The 23,959-nt window shown below is 46.3% G+C and overlaps 1 protein-coding gene across 7 annotated transcripts in view; it reads left to right on the top strand.

Moving 5' to 3' along the window:
- PLA2R1 (phospholipase A2 receptor 1) overlaps window positions 1-23,959 on the top strand; it is a 293,721-nt gene that overhangs the window by 71,002 nt on the left and 198,760 nt on the right. For all 7 annotated transcript variants that reach the window (XM_063933659.1, XM_063933661.1, XM_063933656.1 and 4 more), the window contains exons 7-9: window positions 12,849-13,037; window positions 20,302-20,459; window positions 21,966-22,073. In XM_063933659.1, the coding sequence (XP_063789729.1) occupies window positions 12,849-13,037; window positions 20,302-20,459; window positions 21,966-22,073 (455 nt within the window). The remainder of the gene's footprint in view (window positions 1-12,848; window positions 13,038-20,301; window positions 20,460-21,965; window positions 22,074-23,959) is intronic.

Below are 23,959 nucleotides of genomic sequence, written 5' to 3' on the forward strand. Positions count from 1 at the left end.
GAAACAAACACTCCAGTGATACAACTTCCTCTACCGTCTGTTCTTTATCACGAGACCTCTCTGGATCAGCAACCTTCTTACAATGGGACGAATGAACCCAAGTCTCTCTCTCGGCAACCTTCAATGCTGTCGTGCTAATCAATAAGACTTGGTATGGTCCTTCCCATCTGTCAATAAGGCAACCTGAGCGTAGAAAATTCCGTATCATTACATAATCCCCAGGTTCAATGTCATGACAATTACTATCTGGCAGATCAGGAATCACCAACTTCAAATTGTCATTCTGATTCCTTAGCTGTTTACTCATCTTAACCAGGTATTTTACAGTCACTTCATTGTTACACTTCAAATCATCCTGAGGGTTAATCATAACATGCGGTTGTCGACCGAACAGAATTTCAAAGGGGGACAGATTAAGAGGGGACCTGGGAGTGGTTCTGATGCTGTATAATACAATGGGCAAAGCTTCTGGCCATGTCAATCCTGTTTCTGCCATAACTTTGCTCAATTTATTTTTAATAGTGCTGTTCACTCTTTCTACCTTCGCACTCGCCTGGGGGCGGTACGGAGTGTGCAGCTTACTATCAATTCCCATCAACTTACACATTCCTTGAAAGACATCACCTGTAAAATGGGTACCCCTATCACTTTCAATTATTCTAGGGATACCGTATCTACACACAAATTCCTGCACAATTTTCTTAGCAGTAAACATAGCGGTATTTGTGGCCGCAGGAAATGCTTCGACCCAGTTTGAAAACACATCTATACAAACTAGCACATACTTCAAATTTCGACAAGGGGGTAATTGTATGAAATCAATTTGTATTACCTGAAAAGGGCCGTCTGTAGGTGGGATATGAGATGGTTCTGTTGGTATTGCCTTTCCGATATTCTTCCTCAAGCAGGTGAGGCATGTCATTGCCCTTTTTCCCGCATGGGAAGAGAATCCTGGGGCGCACCAATATGCTCTTACCAACTTGCACATCCCTTCCTTGCCTAGATGAGTCAGCCCATGTGCTGCTTCCGCTAAACTTGGAAGGTATGCTCTGGGTGCCACTGGTTTACCCTGCCCATCTGTCCAGAGTCCTAAGGACTCCTGGCCATATCCTTTTGCCCTCCAAACTGCCTTTTCCTGTGTGGAACACAAATTTTGCATTTCACACAATTTCTGTGTGTTGACGGTATTAAATACCATCAGTTGTGTGGTGTCTGTCTGTCTGGGGGTACCAGCTGCTAACTTAGCAGCTTCGTCTGCTCGGCTGTTACCAAGTGATACCGGGTCTTGGCTATATGTGTGTGCTTTACACTTGATAACAGCCACTCTGTCGGGTTCCTGTATCGCTGTTAGAAGCCTTTTGATGTGAGCTGCATGCGCTACCGGTGTACCAGCTGCCGTCATGAAATTTCTGAGGCGCCATAGGGCTCCGAAATCATGGACTACCCCGAAGGCGTATCTAGAATCGGTATAGATATTGGCTGATTTGCCCTTAGCCAATTCACATGCTCTGGTTAGGGCAACCAGTTCAGCAACCTGGGCTGAGTGAGGTGGGCCTAGCGGTTCTGCTTCTATGGTGCCTTGGTCATCTACGACTGCGTATCCAGTACACAAGTCTCCCGAGTCCGTCTGTCTGTGACAACTACCGTCAGTGTAGAAAGTAAAATCTACATCTTCCAGTGGGTTGTCACTGATGTCAGGCCTTGCCGTGAAATTTTGGGTCAAATATTCCATACAATCATGCATGTCTTTTCCTATACTAAATCCTCCTTCACCATTACTCTCATCCTCCACCCTTTGTGCCTGTCCAGGCACACCTGGGAGATACGTTGCAGGATTTAATGCGCTGCATCTCTTTATGGTGATGTTTACGGGGGCCATCAATGCCAATTTCCATCTTGTGAACCGCGCTGATGAGACGTGTCTGGTTTGAGCCGAATTTAGCAAGGCTGACACTGCATGCGGTGTATGGATTGTGAGGTTGTGTCCTAGCACTACATCTTCGCTTTTTGTTACTAGCAATGCTATCGCAGCAACACTTCGCAAGCATGTGGGGAGGGATCGCGCTACCGTATCTAGCTGAGCGCTGTAGTATGCTACCGGCCTGCTGGCATCACCGTGCTTTTGGGTTAGGACGCCTGCTGCGCAACCAGCACTTTCTGTTCCGTACAGCTCAAAGGGTTTCCCATAGTCAGGCATACCTAATGCCGGTGCCTGTGTTAGGCACTGTTTAAGTCTCTCAAATGCCATCTCGGATTCGTCTGTGTGCGAAATCCGATCAGGTTTGCTTGATGAGACCATCTCCTGCAAAGGTAAGGCCAGTATGGAAAAACCTGGGATCCAGTTACGGCAATACCCACACATTCCTAAAAACGTTCTAATCTGTTGCTGGGTTAGTGGCAGGGTCATGTCACGAATTGCTTGAATTCTATCAGCGGTAAGGTGTCTCAGTCCTTGTGTTAGACAGTGTCCCAAATACTTCACACGGGTCTGGCATAATTGCAACTTGTCTTTGGAAACCTTGTGTCCTGTGTCTGAAAGATGAAACAGGAGCTGTTTCGTATCTCTCAGGGACGCTTCCAGTGAATCTGAACACAGTAGTAAATCGTCCACGTACTGGATCAATACTGATCCACTCTCTGGTTGGAAAGACTGTAAACAATCATGCAGAGCTTGTGAGAAAATACTTGGACTGTCTATGAAACCTTGTGGTAAGCGAGTCCATGTATATTGGACTCCTCTGTATGTGAATGCAAATAAGTATTGACTGTCAGTGTGCAGAGGTACCGAGAAGAAAGCGGAGCAGAGGTCAATTACAGTGAAAAATTTGGCAGTGGGAGGGATTTGCATTAGGATGACAGCTGGATTAGGCACTACGGGGAATTGACTCTCCACTATTTTGTTGATCCCTCTTAGATCCCGCACTAATCTATAACCCCTGCCCCCACTCTTTTTAACAGGGAAGATGGGACTATTGGCAGTGCTGGACGTCCTTACCAGAATGCCCTGTTGTAGCAAGCGCTCTATTACAGGGTAAACTCCTAACTCCACCTCTGGCTTCAGAGGGTACTGTGGGATTTTTGGAGCTATCCTACCATCTTTTACTTGCACAACTACTGGGGCTACATTTGCCATCAATCCAGTGTCTTGTCCATCTTTGGTCCAAAGTGACTCCGGTATCTGGGAAATCATTTCTTCTACCTTGGACGGACACCTATTTACAACAACAGTGTGTGACATTAATCTTGTTGGGGAGTCTAACATATCTTGTGCTTCCTGAGCGTGGTTTTCGGGTATGTCCAAGAACACACCTTCAGGAGTACAATATATGACGCATCCCATTTTGCACAGTAAATCTCTCCCTAAGAGATTAGTCGGAGCCGATGCAGCCAGCAGAAAAGAATGCTTGGTATGCAAAGGCCCTATCGTAACCTCTGTTGGTTTGCTTAAAGGGTATTGTCGTACTACTCCTGTTACTCCCATGGCTGGAATTGTTTTACCAGTGGTTCTCATGCCCACGGTCGAATTTATCACTGACTTGGCCGCCCCCGTATCTACAAGGAAATTTAGAGATTTACCAGCTACATCAATTGTAACCTCGGGTTCACTTCCAAGGCTCGCAATCAATTTCACTGGCTGCAGATTACAGGTGTGACCACACCCCTATGGTGCGTGGTGACCTCCCTGCATTGCAGTGGCAGCTATTACCTGTGAAGGGGGTAAATGGGTATTATCAGAGACTTGCCAGTCTCTTTTTGGGGGATACCTTCTTGTTTCCCCTGCGTGTGGCTCATAACTCCTTCTCTGCGGTCCTTGATCCCAATTTCGTATGTCATGTCGTTGTCTAGGGTTTTTATGTGCATTATGTGAGTTATTTGTACAGTTACGTGCAAAATGTCCTTCCCTGTTACAATTGTAACATTTTACCACATGCGGCTTACCACCAGGGGTCTGTGATCGGGACTGAGGCGGCCTTGTTGTAAGGGCCTGGATACTTATTGCCATCAGTCTATCACTTTGTGACTCCCTGCGTCTTGTGATGTTCCTGTCGTGCCCAACAGCAGTCTCTCTTAAGGCGGCCACCGACATACCTCTCCAGTTAGGTTGAGTAGTTTGTACTCTACTCCTTAATACCTCCTTTAAACCGTCCATCAAGACGGACACCGCTACCTCTCTATGGTGTATATTTGCCTCAATGTCCACGATCCCAGTATATTTAGCCATTTCCTCCAATGCTCTGTGGAAATAGTCAGGGGCAGTTTCCCCTTCCATTTGTTTAATGGAGAATATTTTGTTCCATTTTACTACAGCTGGGAAGTATATTCCCAACTGCAGATTGATTCTGGTTACATTGTCTTGATTATATTCATCCGTAAGGGGTACCTCCTCATCTAATTTACAGTCGGCTATAAACTTTATGGGGTCAATACTAGAGGGCAGACATGCCCGCAGTAGTGTCCGCCAATCTTTGTTGTTAGGTTCAGTGGAGTTACCTAGGTCCTTAATGAACCTCTGACATGCGGCTAAATCTTTTCTGGGATCAGGAAATTCAGACAAAATTGTTCTTAATTCTGCTCGAGACCAGGGACAGTGCATTGCAATATTCCTAATGGGTGTGGCTCCATTTGTGTCAGTCTTACCATTGGGGACCGCTATTACTCTAACAGGGTTAATATTAATTACTTCACTCTGGTTTGATTCTTCAGTGTATGGTGCAATAGTTTCAGCATATTGTACAGTGTCGTACTTACCTGTAGACACAACCTCACCTGTCCCTGAGCTATGGGCTTTAGATGCCAATCTTACTGGTTGGGCGATGCCCAATGAAGTATCGCTTATGGTGGCCGCTAGAGAGAGAGCTGAAATCGTAGTGGGCTCATCTTCTTGGTCGTATTCCTGGGGGAAGTTTAACATAGGATACAACTTGCATGGGTTAGCGTTAGTATCAACATTTGCATTAACTTTTATCTTAACCTTACCACTACTACATTGATTAAGTGCACTCTTATCGTACACCCGCATGTCATTCTCTATAGCCACTTTGTCCCCTACTATATATGGTGGTGGTGCCGTTGCTACTAGATTTCTACCTGGATTTGGAATTGCTTTCTGAGCTAATTCCTGTTGTATTTCACTTTCCTGTTGCCATATGTGTAAACAATCATAATGTCTAATCCTCTGCTTTGCAGATTTTATTAGACCTATCCTTTTTCTTAGATTCTGCAATACATCAGGGTTCAGACTGCCTACCCGGGGAAACTGTTCCCCATCATCCTCTGTCATACGTTCCCATTCTTTGCATAATACCTGTGTGTGTGATCCGTATTTTTCACACATTATATACCGTGCGGACCCTTTGGGCCAGCAACTGCCAACGTGAACCCTTGTTGGACGTCCCTTCTTTGAACAACTGGCCCCCATCGTTTGCAGATATTGCTGTCTTAGCTAATTCTTACAAACAGACCAACTTGCCCGCGGTAAGGCGACGGTGAAAGTTCAACTAGTGCCTTCACTCACTTCCGTCCTGTAACCTCTATTTACTGGGGCGCGTGGGAGTATGCTACCCTCCCCAGTAAGTATTGGTTGTTAGAGATTTCCTGAGTGAACAGCGAAACTCCCTTAAAATAACAAACACCTACACAAATCACGTTAGAATGTACAAATAGCGTTTATGATCCCACAGTAAATTTTTAATGGGTATCAAGGTAACAAACTAATGCACACAATTACGTGCGGTACAGTCGCACTGCGTATAAGTAACTATTACTTATCCGCCTTACGACCAGCGGAATCGATTGTTTAGGCTGCGAAACCTTCAGCCGGAGCTTTAACTTGACTATATGGGTGCTACGCCAAACCCCCGGGGCTGCGCTTAAATACCTCGCAGTCCTTTTGTCTGCGGAAACTACTTGCTCCTTTACCTTATACAATGTTAACGCGGGTGAGCTAGTCCCACGCCACCAAGTGTCCACTCACCTGATGTGGTCTCCGACGGGATCCCGATTTGTGGGTTCACAAAAATAATACCTTAAGTTCCACACTCACTCCTACTCACTCATATACACACTGATCTTTTTCTGTACAGAAATTCCTTTCATACAGGTAGGGGTCTAATCCCTGGGTTTTGCAGTAGAAAAAGGTTTTCTTTTAACTAATACTTTTTGGAAAAACTGAACAACCGTGTGCTATTATCAGGTGGCTGTACTATACCGCCCACCCTAAACAAGGTTATTGTGTGATTTGAGTCTCAGTGGGCGTATCCGTACGCTCCGTTGCGTAAAACACGCCACGTGCGTATGCCTTTGCGTCACGTACGTGATCTCGCACGTTGTCCGAGACACGTATGCACAAAGTGCAGATATGCCCACAGCGACACAATCAACACGCTTCTATCAATGTAAACGATATTCAACTATGATCGCTTACCGTACACCACACAGTATTTGCTATGCTGTGTGCGTGTCCTTTACAATTATTCCCTTAAAAATTATCCTATTTAATCTCAACTAAATAGCACCAGATTTCTTCAGCACGTGTCTAATAATCAATTCTAATGGCAACAAGAAAGTGAGCTGCAACAATGTAGATGTGTGCGTGCATGTGTGTGTGCGTATGCAAAAACAGAAATAATACAGTTTTAAAAGATAATAGCGTATTGTTCTTACCTCCGGTTCCGGATTCCTTCACCACTCCTTACTAAGCGAAGCGGACGCTTATCTGGTCAGCACTACGAGGGATACCACCTTCCCGCCCTTTGCTGACCGATAATGTCTGCTAAAGTTACCTAGTGCAGATATGTGAAGAGCGGAGGAGCCCCCAATTGATAAAGCCTAATTCTTATCCTATATTAAACACTATAAAAGGTTAAGAGACACAGTACGCAATTGGCGTATGGGGTACCGTAAGGGTACGCACTTAGCGTAGCATACGCTCGGCCGTGATCGAGACGCACATGCGGCACGCTCGCTCACAGCTTAATGCGTGGTGTCGAGCACGCTATAGGCGAGCGACAACCGTAATGCTACGCTATCAGCATAGCGGACGCTCGAGACCACGAGGAGATCACGAGCGGCGCTGACGCTCACAAGATGACAATCAGTAAACCTTGAATGTAACACACAGAAAGGATACCCTTATACTGTAAATCTTGTACTGAAACACTGTAGCGATATAACGCTGTTTAACCTAGTTAACACTAAAGCTGATTGAGCGATCGTGATCGCTCCTATTACCCACTGCAATGTAATGAACACACGATACCGTGCTAAGAATCCAACACCTTTACTAACGAGCTTTTAGTTATATCGAAAAGAGAAACAGTTAACAAGTCATACACTACAGGCTAACATATCATTCTAACAGGATATCTAGACAGAAATATACGCAAATAGTAAACAATCGCAAATACAAATACATAGACTAAGAATGAATGGCTAACATTACACGGGTAACAAAGTGGCAACAGAGAAACATACCATACGGGGAACACTCGCAGGCGCAACCGGAATCCAGTCCTCCAATTATCAGCGATAACTGTTGAAGAGAGAGTACTGGCCGGTCTGGGGACAGTGACCCATATATACACAACATACAGTGTACTTCAAAGGGCCCTACAACCTTATTGTTCATTGGACACAGGAATGTCTCTCTGCACTATATCAAAAGGTCATAGGTTAGTTTGAACAGGTGGGCTGTGACTATTTCAAACAGCTCAGGTGGGTGGGAATCTCCGGATTCCCGCTGCATGGATAATGAACTGCAAATATAGAATATGTCCAGAAACTACTAATGGTCATAACTACACGCAGGAGCGATTAATCTTTACCTAACCAACACCGGATTATTGCTATTAAAATACTCTTCGGTTAGGTACCAGACACCACTGTTCAACCTTAAACAGACCCTTTGTACCACGCAAAGAGGGATTCCCAAGTCCGTGAACAAGTCACATTAAACAAACTTACAGTTATTACTAAAGGGAACATTACCTATAAAACATGCTATTTGGTTCTATCATTAAACGATTGAGTCGCCCGCTAGACGCACACAAAGTCTACCGTAAATGCACATACCATGCGCTCGAGCGCATGGCCGAGGCGCCATGGGCGGCTGCGAGTATCCGCACGCACGGGAGAGAATGTGCACGTGCAGCAGGCACGCGCATGAGGTGAATATATGGCAACGTGCAGCGTGATATTTTTCTGACTTTGACACTAGTATTCAGCGTACAGCTGTGTCCTTTATTGTTGTTGGCGCGCAGGTGCACCCAAGACAGATACACAGTATAGGGTAAAACCACGGGTGCGAGCGTATACAGCATATCATAGTGGTGCTGCAATGCGTGCGCCCATGTGAACGCATTGCGGCAACAATAACAATGGACACACCTGTATTCGGAAAAACTTTCAGTCTTCCTATGAGAGGGAGGACCGGGGTTGCGAAGAGCAGTGGTGCAAGTAGAAAAAATGTCTTACAGGTACTGTGTGTGGGCGCGCCGAAGGTGTGCGCATCGAAAATGGGCGTGGCCAAATGCCACAAGGGGCGTGACCAATGAAAAATGGGGGCGTGGTACACATATGGGGGAGCCAGATACACATATGACCCCAATAGTGCCAGATATACATTGCCCCCACAGATATACATTGCCCCCACAGTGCCAGATATACAATGCCCCACTGTGCCAGATGTACAATGCCCCCGCTGTGTCAGATATACATTGCCCCCACAGTGCCAGATATACATTGCCCCCGCTGTGTCAGATATACATTGCCCCCACAGTGCCAGATATACAATGCCCCACTGTGCCAGATATACAATGCCCCCACTGTGTCAGATATACAATGCCCGCACAGTGCCAGATATCCAATGCCCCACAGTGCTAGATATACATTGCCCTCACAGTGCCATATATACATTGCCCCCACAGTGCCAGATATACAATGCCCCCACAGTGCCAGATATCCAATGCCCCACTGTGCCAGATATACAATGCCCCACTGTGCCAGATATACAATGCCCCCACAGTGCCAGATCTACAATTCCCCCACAGTGCTAGATCTACAATGGCCCCACAGTGCCAGATATCAATGCCCCACAGTGCCATATATACATTGCCCCCACAGTGCCATATATACATTGCCCCCACAGTGCCAGATATACAATGCCCCACTGTGCCAGATATACAATGCCCCACAGTGCCAGATATACATTGCCCCCGCTGTCAGATATACATTGCCCCCACAGTGCCAGCTATATATTGCCCCCACAGTGCTAGATATACAATGCCCCCACAGTGCCAGATTTACAATGCCCCACTGTGCCAGATATATACATTGCCCCCACAGTGCTATATATACATTGCCCCCACAGTGCCAGACATACAATGCCCCCACAGTGCCAGACATACAATGCCCCCCACAGTGCCAGATATACATTGCCCCCACAGTGCCAGATATACATTGCCCCCACAGTGCCAGATATACAATGCCCCACTTTGCCAGATATACAATGCCCCCGCTGTGCCAGATATACAATGCCCCCGCTGTGTCAGATATACATTGCCCCCACAGTGCCAGATATACATTGCCCCCACAGTGCCAGATATACATTGCCCCCACAGTGCCAGATATACATTGCCCCCACAGTGCCAGATATACAATGCCCCCACAGTGCCAGATATACAATGCCCCCACAGTGCCAGATTTACAATGCCCCACTGTGCCAGATATACATTGCCCCCACAGTGCTAGATATACATTGCCCCCACAGTGCCAGATATACATGGCCCCCACAGTGCCAAGTATACAATGCCCCACAGTGCCAGATATACATTGCCCCCACAGTGCCAGATATACAATGCCCCACTGTGCCAGATATACAATGCCCCCGCTGTGTCAGATATACATTTCCCCCACAGTGCCAGATATACATTGCCCCCGCTGTCAGATATACATTGCCCCCACAGTGCCAGATATACATTGCCCCCACTGTGGTAGATATACAATGCCCCCACAGTGCCAGATTTACAATGCCCCACAGTGCCAGATTTACAATGCCCCACAGTGCCAGATTTACAATGCCCCCACAGTGCCAGCTATACATTGCCCCCACAGTGCCAGATTTACAATGCCCCACTGTGCCAGATATATACATTGCCCCCACAGTGCTATATATACATTGCCCCCACAGTGCCAGACATACAATGCCCCCACAGTGCCAGACATACAATGCCCCCCACAGTGCCAGATATACATTGCCCCCACAGTGCCAGATATACATTGCCCCCACAGTGCCAGATATACAATGCCCCACTTTGCCAGATATACAATGCCCCCGCTGTGCCAGATATACAATGCCCCCGCTGTGTCAGATATACATTGCCCCCACAGTGCCAGATATACATTGCCCCCACAGTGCCAGATATACATTGCCCCCACAGTGCCAGATATACATTGCCCCCACAGTGCCAGATATACAATGCCCCCACAGTGCCAGATTTACAATGCCCCACTGTGCCAGATATACATTGCCCCCACAGTGCTAGATATACATTGCCCCCACAGTGCCAGATATACAATGCCCCCACAGTGCCAGATATACATGGCCCCCACAGTGCCAAGTATACAATGCCCCACAGTGCCAGATATACATTGCCCCCACAGTGCCAGATATACAATGCCCCACTGTGCCAGATATACAATGCCCCCGCTGTGTCAGATATACATTTCCCCCACAGTGCCAGATATACATTGCCCCCGCTGTCAGATATACATTGCCCCCACAGTGCCAGATATACATTGCCCCCACTGTGGTAGATATACAATGCCCCCACAGTGCCAGATTTACAATGCCCCACAGTGCCAGATTTACAATGCCCCACAGTGCCAGATTTACAATGCCCCCACAGTGCCAGCTATACATTGCCCCCACAGTGCCAGATTTACAATGCCCCACTGTGCCAGATATATACATTGCCCCCACAGTGCTATATATACGTTGCCCCCACAGTGCCAGACATACAATGCCCCCACAGTGCCAGACATACAATGCCCCCCACAGTGCCAGATATACATTGCCCCCACAGTGCCAGATATACATTGCCCCCACAGTGCCAGATATACATTGCCCCCACAGTGCTAGATATACAATGCCCCCACAGTGCCAGATTTACAATGCCCCACTGTGCCAGATATACATTGCCCCCACAGTGTTAGATATACATTGCCCCCACAGTGCCAGATATACATTGCCCCCACAGTGCCAGATATACAATGCCTCACTGTGCCAGATATACAATACCCCCGCTGTGTCAGATATACATTGCCCCCACAGTGCCAGATATACATTGCCCCCGCTGTCAGATATACATTGCCCCCACAGTGCCAGATATAGATTGCCCCCACTGTGGTAGATATACAATGCCCCCACAGTTCCAGATTTACAATACCCCACTGTGCCAGATATACATTGCCCCCACAGTGCCAGATATACAATGCCCCACTGTGCCAGATATACAATGCCCCCGCTGTGTCAGATATACATTGCCCCCACAGTGCCAGATATACAATGCCTCCACAGTGCCAGACATACAATGCCCCCCACAGTGCCAGATATACATTGCCCCCACAGTGCCAGATATACATTGCCCCCACAGTGCCAGATATACATTGCCCCCACAGTGCCAGATATACATTGCCCCCACAGTGCCAGATATACATTGCCACCACAGTGCTAGATATACAATGCCCCCACAGTGCCAGATTTACAATGCCCCCGCTGTGTCAGATATACAATGCTGCACGTCCCCTCCAACTGATATACCATGCTGCACTGTAGGTGGGGTAGATTTAAAATGTGCAGAGGTTTACAGTCATATACAATTAGGTGTGGAGTTTAACTGGAGCTATTCAATTTAGCAAACCCCATGCGGTAAAACCTCAGGTACCACGGTGTGACCCATAGACTCCGTGTAAAATGTCAGAATCTATAGATTCCCCTGCACGTCAAATCCCAAGGTCGCATTTTGAAGCACCCCTGGCTACTTACCCTCTGGTAATTAACACGTGAGGTTTCGGCAGTTGACTGAGTTGGTCATTCATTGGATACACCCCTTAGATTTAAGACGCAAACTCAAAGCTAGATTACAGCGTAAAAATAATGCTGCCTAGCATTTGTGGGTTACATGCAAAAGACGCTCTTACATAGCAACATGGTTTGTCCAGGTCCAAACGTACTTGATTTCACATTTAGCTCCTTACACAATACAGGTTGAGTATCCCATATCCAAATATTCCGAAATACGGAATATTCCGAAATACGGACTTTTTTGAGTGAGACTGAGATAGTGAAACCTTTGTTTTCTGATGTCTCAATATATACAAACTTTGTTTAATACACAAATTATTAAAAATATTGGATTAAATGACCTTCAGGCTGTGTGTATAAGGTGTATATGAAACATAAATGAATTGTGTGAATGTACACACACTTTGTTTAATGCACAAAGTTATAAAAAATATTGGCTAAAATGACCTTCAGGCTGTGTGTATAAGGTGTATATGAAACATAAATGCATTCTGTGCTTAGACTTAGATCCCTTCGCCATGATATCTCATTATGGTATGCAATTATTCCAAAATACGGAAAAATCCCATATCCAAAATACTTCTGGTCCCAAGCATTTTGGATACGGGATACTCAACCTGTATACTGTTTTAGCAAGAAAATAATCAACTGTCCTTCGTTATTCTTTGTATCTTTTTTGCTACATTTTTATTAAGTTCTATTAGAGTGTAGGTATAAACATGAATAAAATAAATGTGTAATCTACATATTATGGCTATTTTATAAGAAAACTGGAAATACTACCCAACAAAATGTGAGCTTGATTGGTCCCCTTACAACCGGCATTGCTATAACCTCCAGACAGAAGAGTTTAGCTGGTTTGAAGCATCAGCCGCTTGTATCACCAATGGAGGAGAATTAATGAGCGTGACCTCACTGGCAGAAATTGAGTTTCTACTGCATTTTCTTGCACATGGTGAGTATATATTTGTATATTACCTGATCATCATATATTCCAGGCATACACATGCAAAAGTGTGAGGAAGCCATCAACAGCTAAAGACAGCGAATCAGGAACTACTGTCAATGATAGTCATGTTATTACTGGGTTGATGCTTCTAAGGGGGCGGGATGTAGGGGGAGGTATTCCGCCGGTCACATAACTACATCCCTTCACATCATACTGTAGTCTATAGGGCTCAATGCACTCAGCAAACAGATAGTTGATAACTAATGTTCAGCTTCCATATGGTTACTCAGGAACTTCTAAAGTGGTTTTTAGTCTAAGCCATATCTCCCAGTTTGGCTGATGTCTGCATGAACTGTCCCACTCTCACATAATTGGCTAGTTTTTCCTGATGTGCACTAGCTTGGGTGGTATATTCCCTGTCACACGTGGTGCAGCCAAGTGCCACAAAAAGTTTGCGCAGCAATAAAAGGGTGTATTTTTAGTAAGCGAGTGCTTCCCAGTCATTGAAAAGTGCTAAGTACTCGCACGGAGGTGTGGGACTAGGATGCGATCAGGCCCCCAGTGTGCCAGAGCCATATTAACAATGGGTTGAAACTAGTAAGAAGCACTTTTGAATCCCTATGAAGTGTCTTTTCTTGCAAGAAAAAAACACTAGGGTGAGCTATAACAAGCCTTCTAAAGAGTGCATTAGTGGGCACGTCGAGAAGTTGCCCATTGCAACCAATCCTCTTTTACCTATCATTTCATTGAACATACTTGATAAATGCTACCTGGAACCTGATTGATTACTATGAGCAACTGCTACACTTGTCCACTCTTTAGGAGTCTTGATACATCTCCCCCTGATACTGGATAGAGCAGGGGCGCTTTAAGAGAGGAAGAGGCTCGCGTGCAGCCTCCTTCGTCCAGGCCCCCTACTCTCTGCTGATAGTACTGTAGAGTCTGAGCACTAGATGGCTCAGACTCTAATGCACATATCTGTGGAAAAATGGCGTGGCAGCCATTTTTCCAGCGATTTTTTTTTACTGCGTATGTGCAAAATGCCATGAAAATGTCAGCCACGCCATTTTCACGGGACTCCTGAGTAGTAAGTATTCAAGAAATGAGTGTAGCGTGTGCACCCATTAAAAATACGCCAGTGGGATAGAGCATTCTTATACCCAAACGCAGACAGAGCACAGTAAGGGCATGTTCACATGATTGCGATGAAGCAGATGGAAATGCAAATACTGCTGTCAGCATCCATTGCGTTCCTGAGATCTGGTGACGATGACAATTGCCAACACTAGCTAGCAGCTACTGATGAATATATTATATCATTATATTTCTCTGACGTCCTAGTGGATGCTGGGAACTCCGTAAGGACCATGGGGAATAGCGGCTCCGCAGGAGACTGGGCACAAAAGTAAAGCTTTAGGACTACCTGGTGTGCACTGGCTCCTCCCCCTATGACCCTCCTCCAAGCCTCAGTTAGATTTTTGTGCCCGGCCGAGAAGGGTGCACACTAGGGGCTCTCCTGAGCTTCTTAGTGAACGTTTAGTTTTAGGTTTTTTATTTTCAGTGAGACCTGCTGGCAACAGGCTCACTGCATCGAGGGACTAAGGGGAGAAGAAGCGAACCTACCTAAGTGGTGGTAGCTTGGGCTTCTTAGGCTACTGGACACCATTAGCTCCAGAGGGACCGAACACAGGCCCAGCCTCGGAGCTCGGTCCCAGAGCCGCGCCGCCGGCCCCCTTACAGAGCCAGAAGCAAGAAGAGGTCCGGAAAAATCGGCGGCAGAAGACATCAGTCTTCAACAAGGTAGCGCACAGCACTGCAGCTGTGCGCCATTGTTACTCAGGCACACTTCACACTCCGGTCACTGAGGGTGCAGGGCGCTAGGGGGGGGCGCCCTGAGCAGCAATGTAAACACCTTGGCTGGCATAAATACACCACATATAACCCCCAGGGCTATATGGATGTATTTTAACCCCTGCCAGAACTCACCAAAAAGCGGGAGAAAAGGCCGCCGAGAAGGGGGCGGAGCCTATCTCCTCAGCACACGGGCGCCATTTTCCATCACAGCTCCGCTGGAAGGACGTCTCCCTGACTCTCCCCTGCAGTCCTGCACTACAGAAAAGGGTAAAAAAGAGAGGGGGGCACTAATTTGGCGCAGTTTTAATACTAACAGCAGCTATAAAGGGAAAAGCACATTTTATAGTGGTATTCCTGTCTATATATAGCGCTCTGGTGTGTGCTGGCATACTCTCCCTCTGTCTCCCCAAAGGGCTAGTGGGGTCCTGTCCTCTATCAGAGGATTCCCTGTGTGTGTGCGGTGTGTCGGTACGATTGTGTCGACATGTTTGAGGAGGAAAATGAGATGGAGGCGGAGCAATTGCCTATTATAGAGTTGTCACCCCCTAGGGAGTCGACACCTGAGTGGATGAGCTTATGGAAGGAATTGCGTGACAGTGTCAGCTCTTTACGACAGACAGTTGACGACATGAGACAGCCGGCTACTCAGCTTGTGCCTGTCCAGGGGTCTCAAACGCCATCAGGGGCTTTAAAACGCCCGTTACCTCAAATGGCAGACACAGACACGGATACTGACTCCAGTGTCGATGATGAGGAGACAAACGTGACTTCCACTAGGGCCACACGTTACATGATTGAAGCAATGAAAAATGTATTGCATATCTCTGATAATACAAGTACCACTAAAAAGGGTATTATGTTTGGTGAGAAAAAACTGCCTGTAGTTTTTCCTGTATCCGAGGAATTAAATGAAGTGTGTGATGAGGCGTGGGTTTACCCCGATAAAAAACTGATAATTCCTAAAAGGTTATTGGCATCGTACCCTTTCCCGCCAGAGGATAGGGCACGTTGGGAAACACCCCCTAGGGTGGATAAAGCGCTCACACGCTTGTCTAAACAGGTAGCACTACCCTCTCCTGATACGGCCGCCCTAAAGGAACCTGCCGATAGAAAGCTGGAGAATATCCTAAAATGTATATACACTCACACGGGTGTTATACTGCGACCAGCAATCGCCTCAGCCTGGATGTGCAGTGCGGGCCTGGCGTGGTCGGATTCCCTGACTGAAAATATTGATACCCTAGACAGGGACAGTATATTACTGACTATAGAGCATTTGAAGGATGCATTTCTATATATGCGTGATGCACAGAGGGATATTTGCCGACTGGCATCAAGAGTTAGCGCGCTGTCCATTTCTGCAAGAAGAGGTTTATGGACGCGGCAGTGGTCAGGTGATGCGGATTCTAAAAGGCACATGGAAGTATTGCCTTATAAGGGAGTTATTATCAGACCTGGTAGCCACGGCAACTGCTGGAAAATCCACATTTTTACCCCAGGTAGCTTCTCAACCTAAGAAGACGCCGTATTATCAGGCGCAGTCCTTTTGGCCCCATAAGGGCAAGCGGGCAAAAGGCGCCTCATTTCTGCCCCGTGGCAGAGGGAGAGGAAAAAGGCTGCAACAAACAGCCAGTTCCCAGGAACAAAAGCCCTCTCCCGCCTCCGCAAAGTCCTCAGCATGACGCTGGGGCTTTACAAGCGGACTCCGGCACGGTGGGGGCCCGTCTCAAGAAGTTCAGTGCGCAGTGGGCCCACTCGCAAGTGGACCCCTGGATCCTTCAGGTGGTATCTCAGGGGTACAAATTGGAATTCGAGACGTCTCCCCCTCGCCGTTTTCTAAAGTCTGCTTTACCGACGTCTCCCTCAGACAGGGAGGCAATATTGGAAGCCATTCACAAGTTGTATTCCCAGCAGGTGATAATCAAGGTACCCCTCCTACAACAGGGAAAAGGGTACTATTCCACACTATTTGTGGTACCGAAGCCGGACGGCTCGGTGAGACCAATTTTAAACCTAAAATCCTTGAACACTTACATACAAAGGTTCAAATTCAAGATGGAGTCACTCAGAGCAGTGATTGCAAACCTGGAAGAAGGGGACTATATGGTGTCTTTGGACATCAAAGATGCTTACCTACATGTCCCAATTTACCCTTCTCACCAAGGGTACCTCAGGTTTGTGGTACAGAACTGTCACTATCAGTTTCAGACGCTGCCGTTTGGATTGTCCACGGCACCCCGGGTCTTTACCAAGGTAATGGCCGAAATGATGATACTCCTTCGAAGGAAGGGAGTTTTAGTTATCCCTTACTTGGACGATCTCCTGATAAGGGCAAGATCCAGGGAACAGTTGGAAGTCGGAGTAGCACTATCTCAGATAGTGCTGCGCCAGCACGGTTGGATTCTCAATATTCCAAAATCGCAGCTGATCCCGACGACACGACTTCTATTCCTAGGGATGATCCTGGACACAGTCCAGAAAAAGGTGTTTCTCCCGGAGGAGAAAGCCAGGGAGTTATCCGAACTAGTCAGAAATCTCCTAAAACCAGGCCAAGTCTCAGTGCATCAATGCACAAGGGTCCTGGGAAAGATGGTGGCTTCTTACGAAGCAATCCCATTCGGCAGATTCCACGCAAGAACCTTCCAGTGGGATTTGCTAGACAAATGGTCCGGGTCGCATCTTCAGATGCATCAGCGGATAATCTTGTCACCAAGGACAAGGGTGTCTCTCCTGTGGTGGTTGCAGAGTGCTCATCTTCTAGAGGGCCGCAGATTCGGCATTCAGGACTGGGTCCTGGTGACCACGGATGCCAGCCTGAGAGGCTGGGGAGCAGTCACACAGGGAAGAAATTTCCAGGGCTTGTGGTCAAGCCTGGAGACATCACTTCACATAAATATCCTGGAGCTAAGGGCCATCTACAATGCTCTAAGCCTAGCAAGACCTCTGCTTCAAGGTCAGCCGGTGCTGATCCAGTCAGACAACATCACTGCAGTCGCCCACGTAAACAGACAGGGCGGCACAAGAAGCAGGAGGGCAATGGCAGAAGTTGCAAGGATTCTTCGCTGGGCGGAAAATCATGTGATAGCACTGTCAGCAGTGTTCATTCCGGGAGTGGACAACTGGGAAGCAGACTTCCTCAGCAGACACGACCTCCACCTGGGAGAGTGGGGACTTCACCCAGAAGTCTTCCACATGATTGTGAACCGTTGGGAAAAACCAAAAGGTGGACATGATGGCGTCCCGCCTCAACAAAAAACTAGACAGGTATTGCGCCAGGTCAAGGGACCCTCAGGCAATAGCTGTGGACGCTCTGGTAACACCGTGGGTGTACCAGTCAGTGTATGTGTTCCCTCCTCTGCCTCTCATACCCAAGGTACTGAGAATCATAAGAAGGAGAGGAGTAAGGACTATACTCGTGGCTCCGGATTGGCCAAGAAGGACTTGGTACCCGGAACTTCAAGAGATGCTCACAGAGGACCCGTGGCCTCTACCTCTAAGAAGGGACCTGCTCCAGCAGGGACCCTGTCTGTTCCAAGACTTACCGCGGCTGCGTTTGACGGCATGGCGGTTGAACGCCGGATCCTGAAGGAAAAAGGCATTCCGGATGAAGTCATCCCTACCCTGATCAAAGCATTTCCTGCAAACAGGACTGTCTATGGGCCTAAAATTAGGGTCCATTAAGGTTAAAATTTCGGCCCTGTCGATTTTCTTCCAGAAAGAACTGGCTTCAGTTCCTGAAGTTCAGACGTTTGTCAAGGGGGTACTGCATATACAGCCTCCTTTTGTGCCTCCAGTGGCACCTTGGGATCTCAATGTAGTTTTGGGGTTCCTAAAATCACATTGGTTTGAACCACTCACCACTGTGGACTTAAAATATCTCACATGGAAAGTGGTAATGCTGTTGGCCCTGGCTTCAGCCAGGCGTGTCTCAGAATTGGCGGCTTTATCCTATAAAAGCCCTTACCTAATTTTTCATACGGACAGGGCAGAATTGAGGACTCGTCCTCAGTTTCTCCCTAAGGTGGTTTTCAGCGTTTCACTTGAACCAGCCTATTGTGGTACCTGCGGCTACTAGGGACTTGGAGGACTCCAAGTTGCTGGACGTAGTCAGGGCCCTGAAAATATATGTTTCCAGGACGGCTGGAGTCAGAAAATCTGACTCGCTGTTTATCCTGTATGCACCCAACAAGCTGGGTGCTCCTGCTTCTAAGCAGACTATTACTCGTTGGATTTGTAGTACAATTCAGCTTGCACATTCTGTGGCAGGCCTGCCACAGCCAAAATCTGTAAAAGCCCATTCCACAAGGAAGGTGGGCTCATCTTGGGCGGCTGCCCGAGGGGTCTCGGCTTTACAACTTTGCCGAGCAGCTACTTCGTCAGGGGCAAACACGTTTGCTAAATTCTACAAATTTGATACCCTGGCTGAGGAGGACCTGGAGTTCTCTCATTCGGTGCTGCAGAGTCATCCGCACTCTCCCGCCCGTTTGGGAGCTTTGGTATAATCCCCATGGTCCTTACGGAGTTCCCAGCATCCACTAGGACGTCAGAGAAAATAAGAATTTACTTACCGATAATTCTATTTCTCGTAGTCCGTAGTGGATGCTGGGCGCCCATCCCAAGTGCGGATTGTCTGCAATACTTGTACATAGTTATTGTTACGAAAATCGGGTTATTATTGTTGTGAGCCATCTTTTCAGAGGCTCCTCTGTTATCATGCTGTTAACTGGGTTCAGATCACAGGTTGTACGGTGTGATTGGTGTGGCTGGTATGAGTCTTACCCGGGATTCAAAATCCTTCCTTATTGTGTACGCTCGTCCGGGCACAGTATCCTAACTGAGGCTTGGAGGAGGGTCATAGGGGGAGGAGCCAGTGCACACCAGGTAGTCCTAAAGCTTTACTTTTGTGCCCAGTCTCCTGCGGAGCCGCTATTCCCCATGGTCCTTACGGAGTTCCCAGCATCCACTACGGACTACGAGAAATAGAATTATCGGTAAGTAAATTCTTATTTTTTTACCAGATTTTACAATACATTATTTGCTACTTTCATTCAATCACAAAAAAAGTTTTCAGAGTTTTTTTCATTTAAATCAAACCTAATAGTGAATACATTTTTCACTTTCAGAACAATTATTAAAATGTCTTGTGCTTATGACCTAACTGGGTGTAAGTCTCTGATGTCACCTGACATACTGTAAACCTGGGCATTTAAGCTTTCTTATTATTTCAGGTCAATTTGAGCGCTTTTTTTTTTTTACATTTTTTATTAAAGCAGCGTCTCCCAAAACAGGAAGAAATACTGCATTTTTCTTATTTATTTTCTTTTAATCATTTATTGTGAAATAAGTTAGAAATGATTGAATTAAAATAAGGCGATCATCAGAAGCTGTGCTGTAATTGTACACTACTCTATTCCAGAGAATGTGAGTGAGGCCTGGATTGGACTAAGCACAATAGATAGGGACCTGGTCACATTTCAGTGGTCGGATGGCTCGGCAGTGACCTTCACCAGCTGGCAGAGACATGAACCCGTCAGCCGAGAGGACATTAAACTCTGTGTGTCTGCTCAGAGAGCTGTAAGATCATTTCTTATTCCTGTTCAAGTTACAGAAAATACATTTTATATTTAGGTTTTATCAATAACACTGTTCATTTGAGAAGTAGGGGAGATGTACTAAGCAATTAAAAGAGTGGAGAAGTTGCCCATGGCAACCAATCAGCTGCTCTGTATAATTTTATAGTATGTAAATTATAAATGTTAATTCAATGCTGATTGGTTGTCATGGGCAACTTCTTCACTGGCTCACTTCTCCACTCTTTTCACTGCTTAGTACATTTCCCCCTTTAGTGTTTTATTGGATTCTTTGTGTTATTGTTTAAACAATTTGGAGACATATACAACAGAGAAATACTATATGATATGATTTTGTGCTTAAAAACAAATTGGGTGAATATATGCAGTGTTTGCAGCAGGGACGTAGCCAGAACTTTGTGGGCCCCATAGCAACATTTTGGAGGGGCCCCTGAACCAATGCTTCTAGAGATAAACCAGTCCACAGCAGTTGTTAATTTCATGCTCCATAATAGTGTCCTAGTTCATTTTCTGAAACATAGTAGTGCCCTAGTTAATATTATGCCACATAGTAGTGTCCCGGTTCGTGTTATGTCACACTGATAGTACACATTATGCAACACTGTAGTGCCTCCACTTCATATTGTGCCACATTACAGTAAACCCTGTTCATATTATGACACACTGTAGTGCCTCCACTTCATATTGTGCCACATTACAGTGCCCCAGTACATTATTATATAACATTATTATGCCCTTTAGATCCTGGGGTACAACTAGATATATTGTAGACCCCAAGGCAGAATTTTTAAGGGCCCCTATGTGCAACCCAATGGTGAAAAATGTATATAACACATGTAATTGTGACAGGGAAGGTGGGCCCCTCGTAGCGCTGGGCCCCATAGCAATTGCACTACCTGCACCTATGGTAGCTATGCCCTTGGTCTGCGGCCCAGTTGCATTCAACTCAGAATCAGTCGTATTATGTCTAAACTCCAGTGTATAAAGTATTGAATCAAGCGGATACAGATGGAGCCATGCTAATCGTGGCTCGTCTGCGACTAGGTGCGCCCGGCTAAGCGCACTGCCGGGAACGAACAGGCTGCGTTCAAAAGGAAATGGAGCGTCTCTGTGTGCCTGGTGGAGAGCCGAGGCGCAGGCGCGCCTAGGCACGCCGCATGCCCCCGCCTAGGCATGCCACGTGCCCCCACCTGTGATGCAGCCACGCTTAATGAGCGTGGCTCAACCTGTAATAATATAAATAATATAAGTGGTATGTTCTGAATGTCAATCTTGAATAGTGGTGCTCGACTGTCTAACAAAATAAATGATTTTTTTTTTTTTTAAGTCCTTAACAATATTTTTAAATGTTTTACAGATATTGTTAGTTTGTATGTAAATGTCTTTAAACTTTACTGGCTTACATTAATGTTATGTTATTATTATATTGTTTTACATCTGTCATTAAACTGAGTTCCAGAAAATGTGATTCGCTCTTATTTTTATCTAGGGGGGAAACTGGAAAGCCGGACTTTGCAGCACACGTCTGGTCTCCATCTGTAAGAAACCTGAACTAGCTGAGACAATAATGGATGTTACGGTAGAGCAGTGTGACGAGGTACATTAGTTTAAAATAAACAATACTTAAGCAAGAACATACTGCAGAGACTGCACTGAAATGATAAAAACCACAATGATCCCATTTTTTCTGAAGGGCAAACGAGCCCTGTACTTGATGATCTATATTCCTGCCTGTCAACCTGAGCCATGTCTTAGTCTGCTTCTGATTTTCCAGTTGAATCTTTAATTCCAGAAATGTGAGTTAGATTTAATAATCATTGTTATGTACATTTGAGATGGGGAAAACTATTAAAATACTGAGTTTTTCCATGGATCATAATCGCATAAAATGACAGTAATTTTGGAATTAGTGTTTATACACCACAAATGCAATTTGCTTTCATTATTGTGGTAGTAAAAGAGTGATTAAGTGCAGCATTTACAGTACTTTACAGTACAGTTTTTGTCTTTCATCTAACATTTTTCTGCCAGTACTTGAGTACTAAAACAGTGCAGAAGCCCTTTTTCTTATGCATTAAGTTGTGGGTGGGACATGAGGACACACAGCTCGTCATCATGCACCACCCCTAACTTTGCTCCCGTTGGTTAACAGAGTAACAGAATAAACGTAATATGCTTGTTCCAAGACATTCAGTGGATTGACTACTGATAGTATGCACTAGAGCTTTTTCTATCTTTCGGAGCATGTCCCCACTCCCAGGGGTCCACTCCTCTTAGATCACGGGCGGCTCACGGGTGGATCACGGAGTGGCGCGGTAGCATAATGAGTCAGTGATACTCATAATAAAGCTTCCAGCTGAGGGCCCCTTAATATCACGGGCCCCAGTGCAATGCACCGGCTGCACCACCACTAGTTCCGCCACTGTGGGTGGTACTGAGGGGTACACATATCAGAAAAGTACAGGGAGGGCATGTTGATGGGCTATTTAGAGTTGTGCATACGCTTAATATGCCTTTTTCAGAAGGATCTTTAGTACTAGGGTTACAGCTGGTGCAAGTGCCTTCTGATAATGATGATCGGTATGAAACCTAGTGTACGGAGATGCATACAACTGTATACAGGGCCAAATCCGCTGACGACAGCATGCAGGTGAATGCGATATGTACTGCTATATCGCGCAGCCGGACACCGGATCATGCAGTCTGTACGGCCAAGCGATATATATGGGCAGATCAGCCATACCGTCCTGATGTGTATCCATCCTAAACCTGGGTACACAATGAGTGATATATCAGTCGTTCAACTGAACGACTAATATATCATGTGTGTGTCGGTTAGTGTGTACCCCCGTTATGTCTGCAAATGACGCCGTTCACAGACATATCACATCGGCCCTGCAGCACTGTAAATGGCTAACATAGTTGCAGATAAATCGGCGCATTGTGAGAGGCGTAGCTATGGTTTTTGGAGCCCAGGGCAAGATCAATAATGGTCCCCCCCCCCCTCCCCAAAAACAAAACTAAAAAGGAAAGTAAGTGCCCACACCACCGGTGTCACTGTATATAAAGATATCAGGGTGTGTATGTACAGATGTAGGTGCAGTGGTCGAAGAGGAATTTTTGAAGAGGGAATGAAACAGTGAAGGTTGTAATTATGCGCGCGCCGAAGGCGCACGTGCTCCGGAAAAGGGGGCATGGTCACTCAAAAGGGGGCGTGTCCTTCAATGTAGTAGGTCTCATTATAATATCTAGTACTGGTGCCCCTTTCACATTACAGCACACGGTATGAGCCAAAATTCACATTATGGGGTATATTCAAATGAAGTCAGATCCATTCCGACATGCATTTGTCGGAATGGATCCGACAACCCCTATTCAAATCTCATCTCAATTCGACTTTTTCAAGTCGAATTGAGATGAGTGACCCAGGAGGAGGAGAGGAGGGGGGGGGGGGCCCACGGGGGACTGCCACCGGCAGCCAGA

This window comes from Pseudophryne corroboree, chromosome 7 (genome assembly GCF_028390025.1).
Source record: "Pseudophryne corroboree isolate aPseCor3 chromosome 7, aPseCor3.hap2, whole genome shotgun sequence".
Lineage (NCBI taxonomy): Eukaryota > Metazoa > Chordata > Amphibia > Anura > Myobatrachidae > Pseudophryne > Pseudophryne corroboree.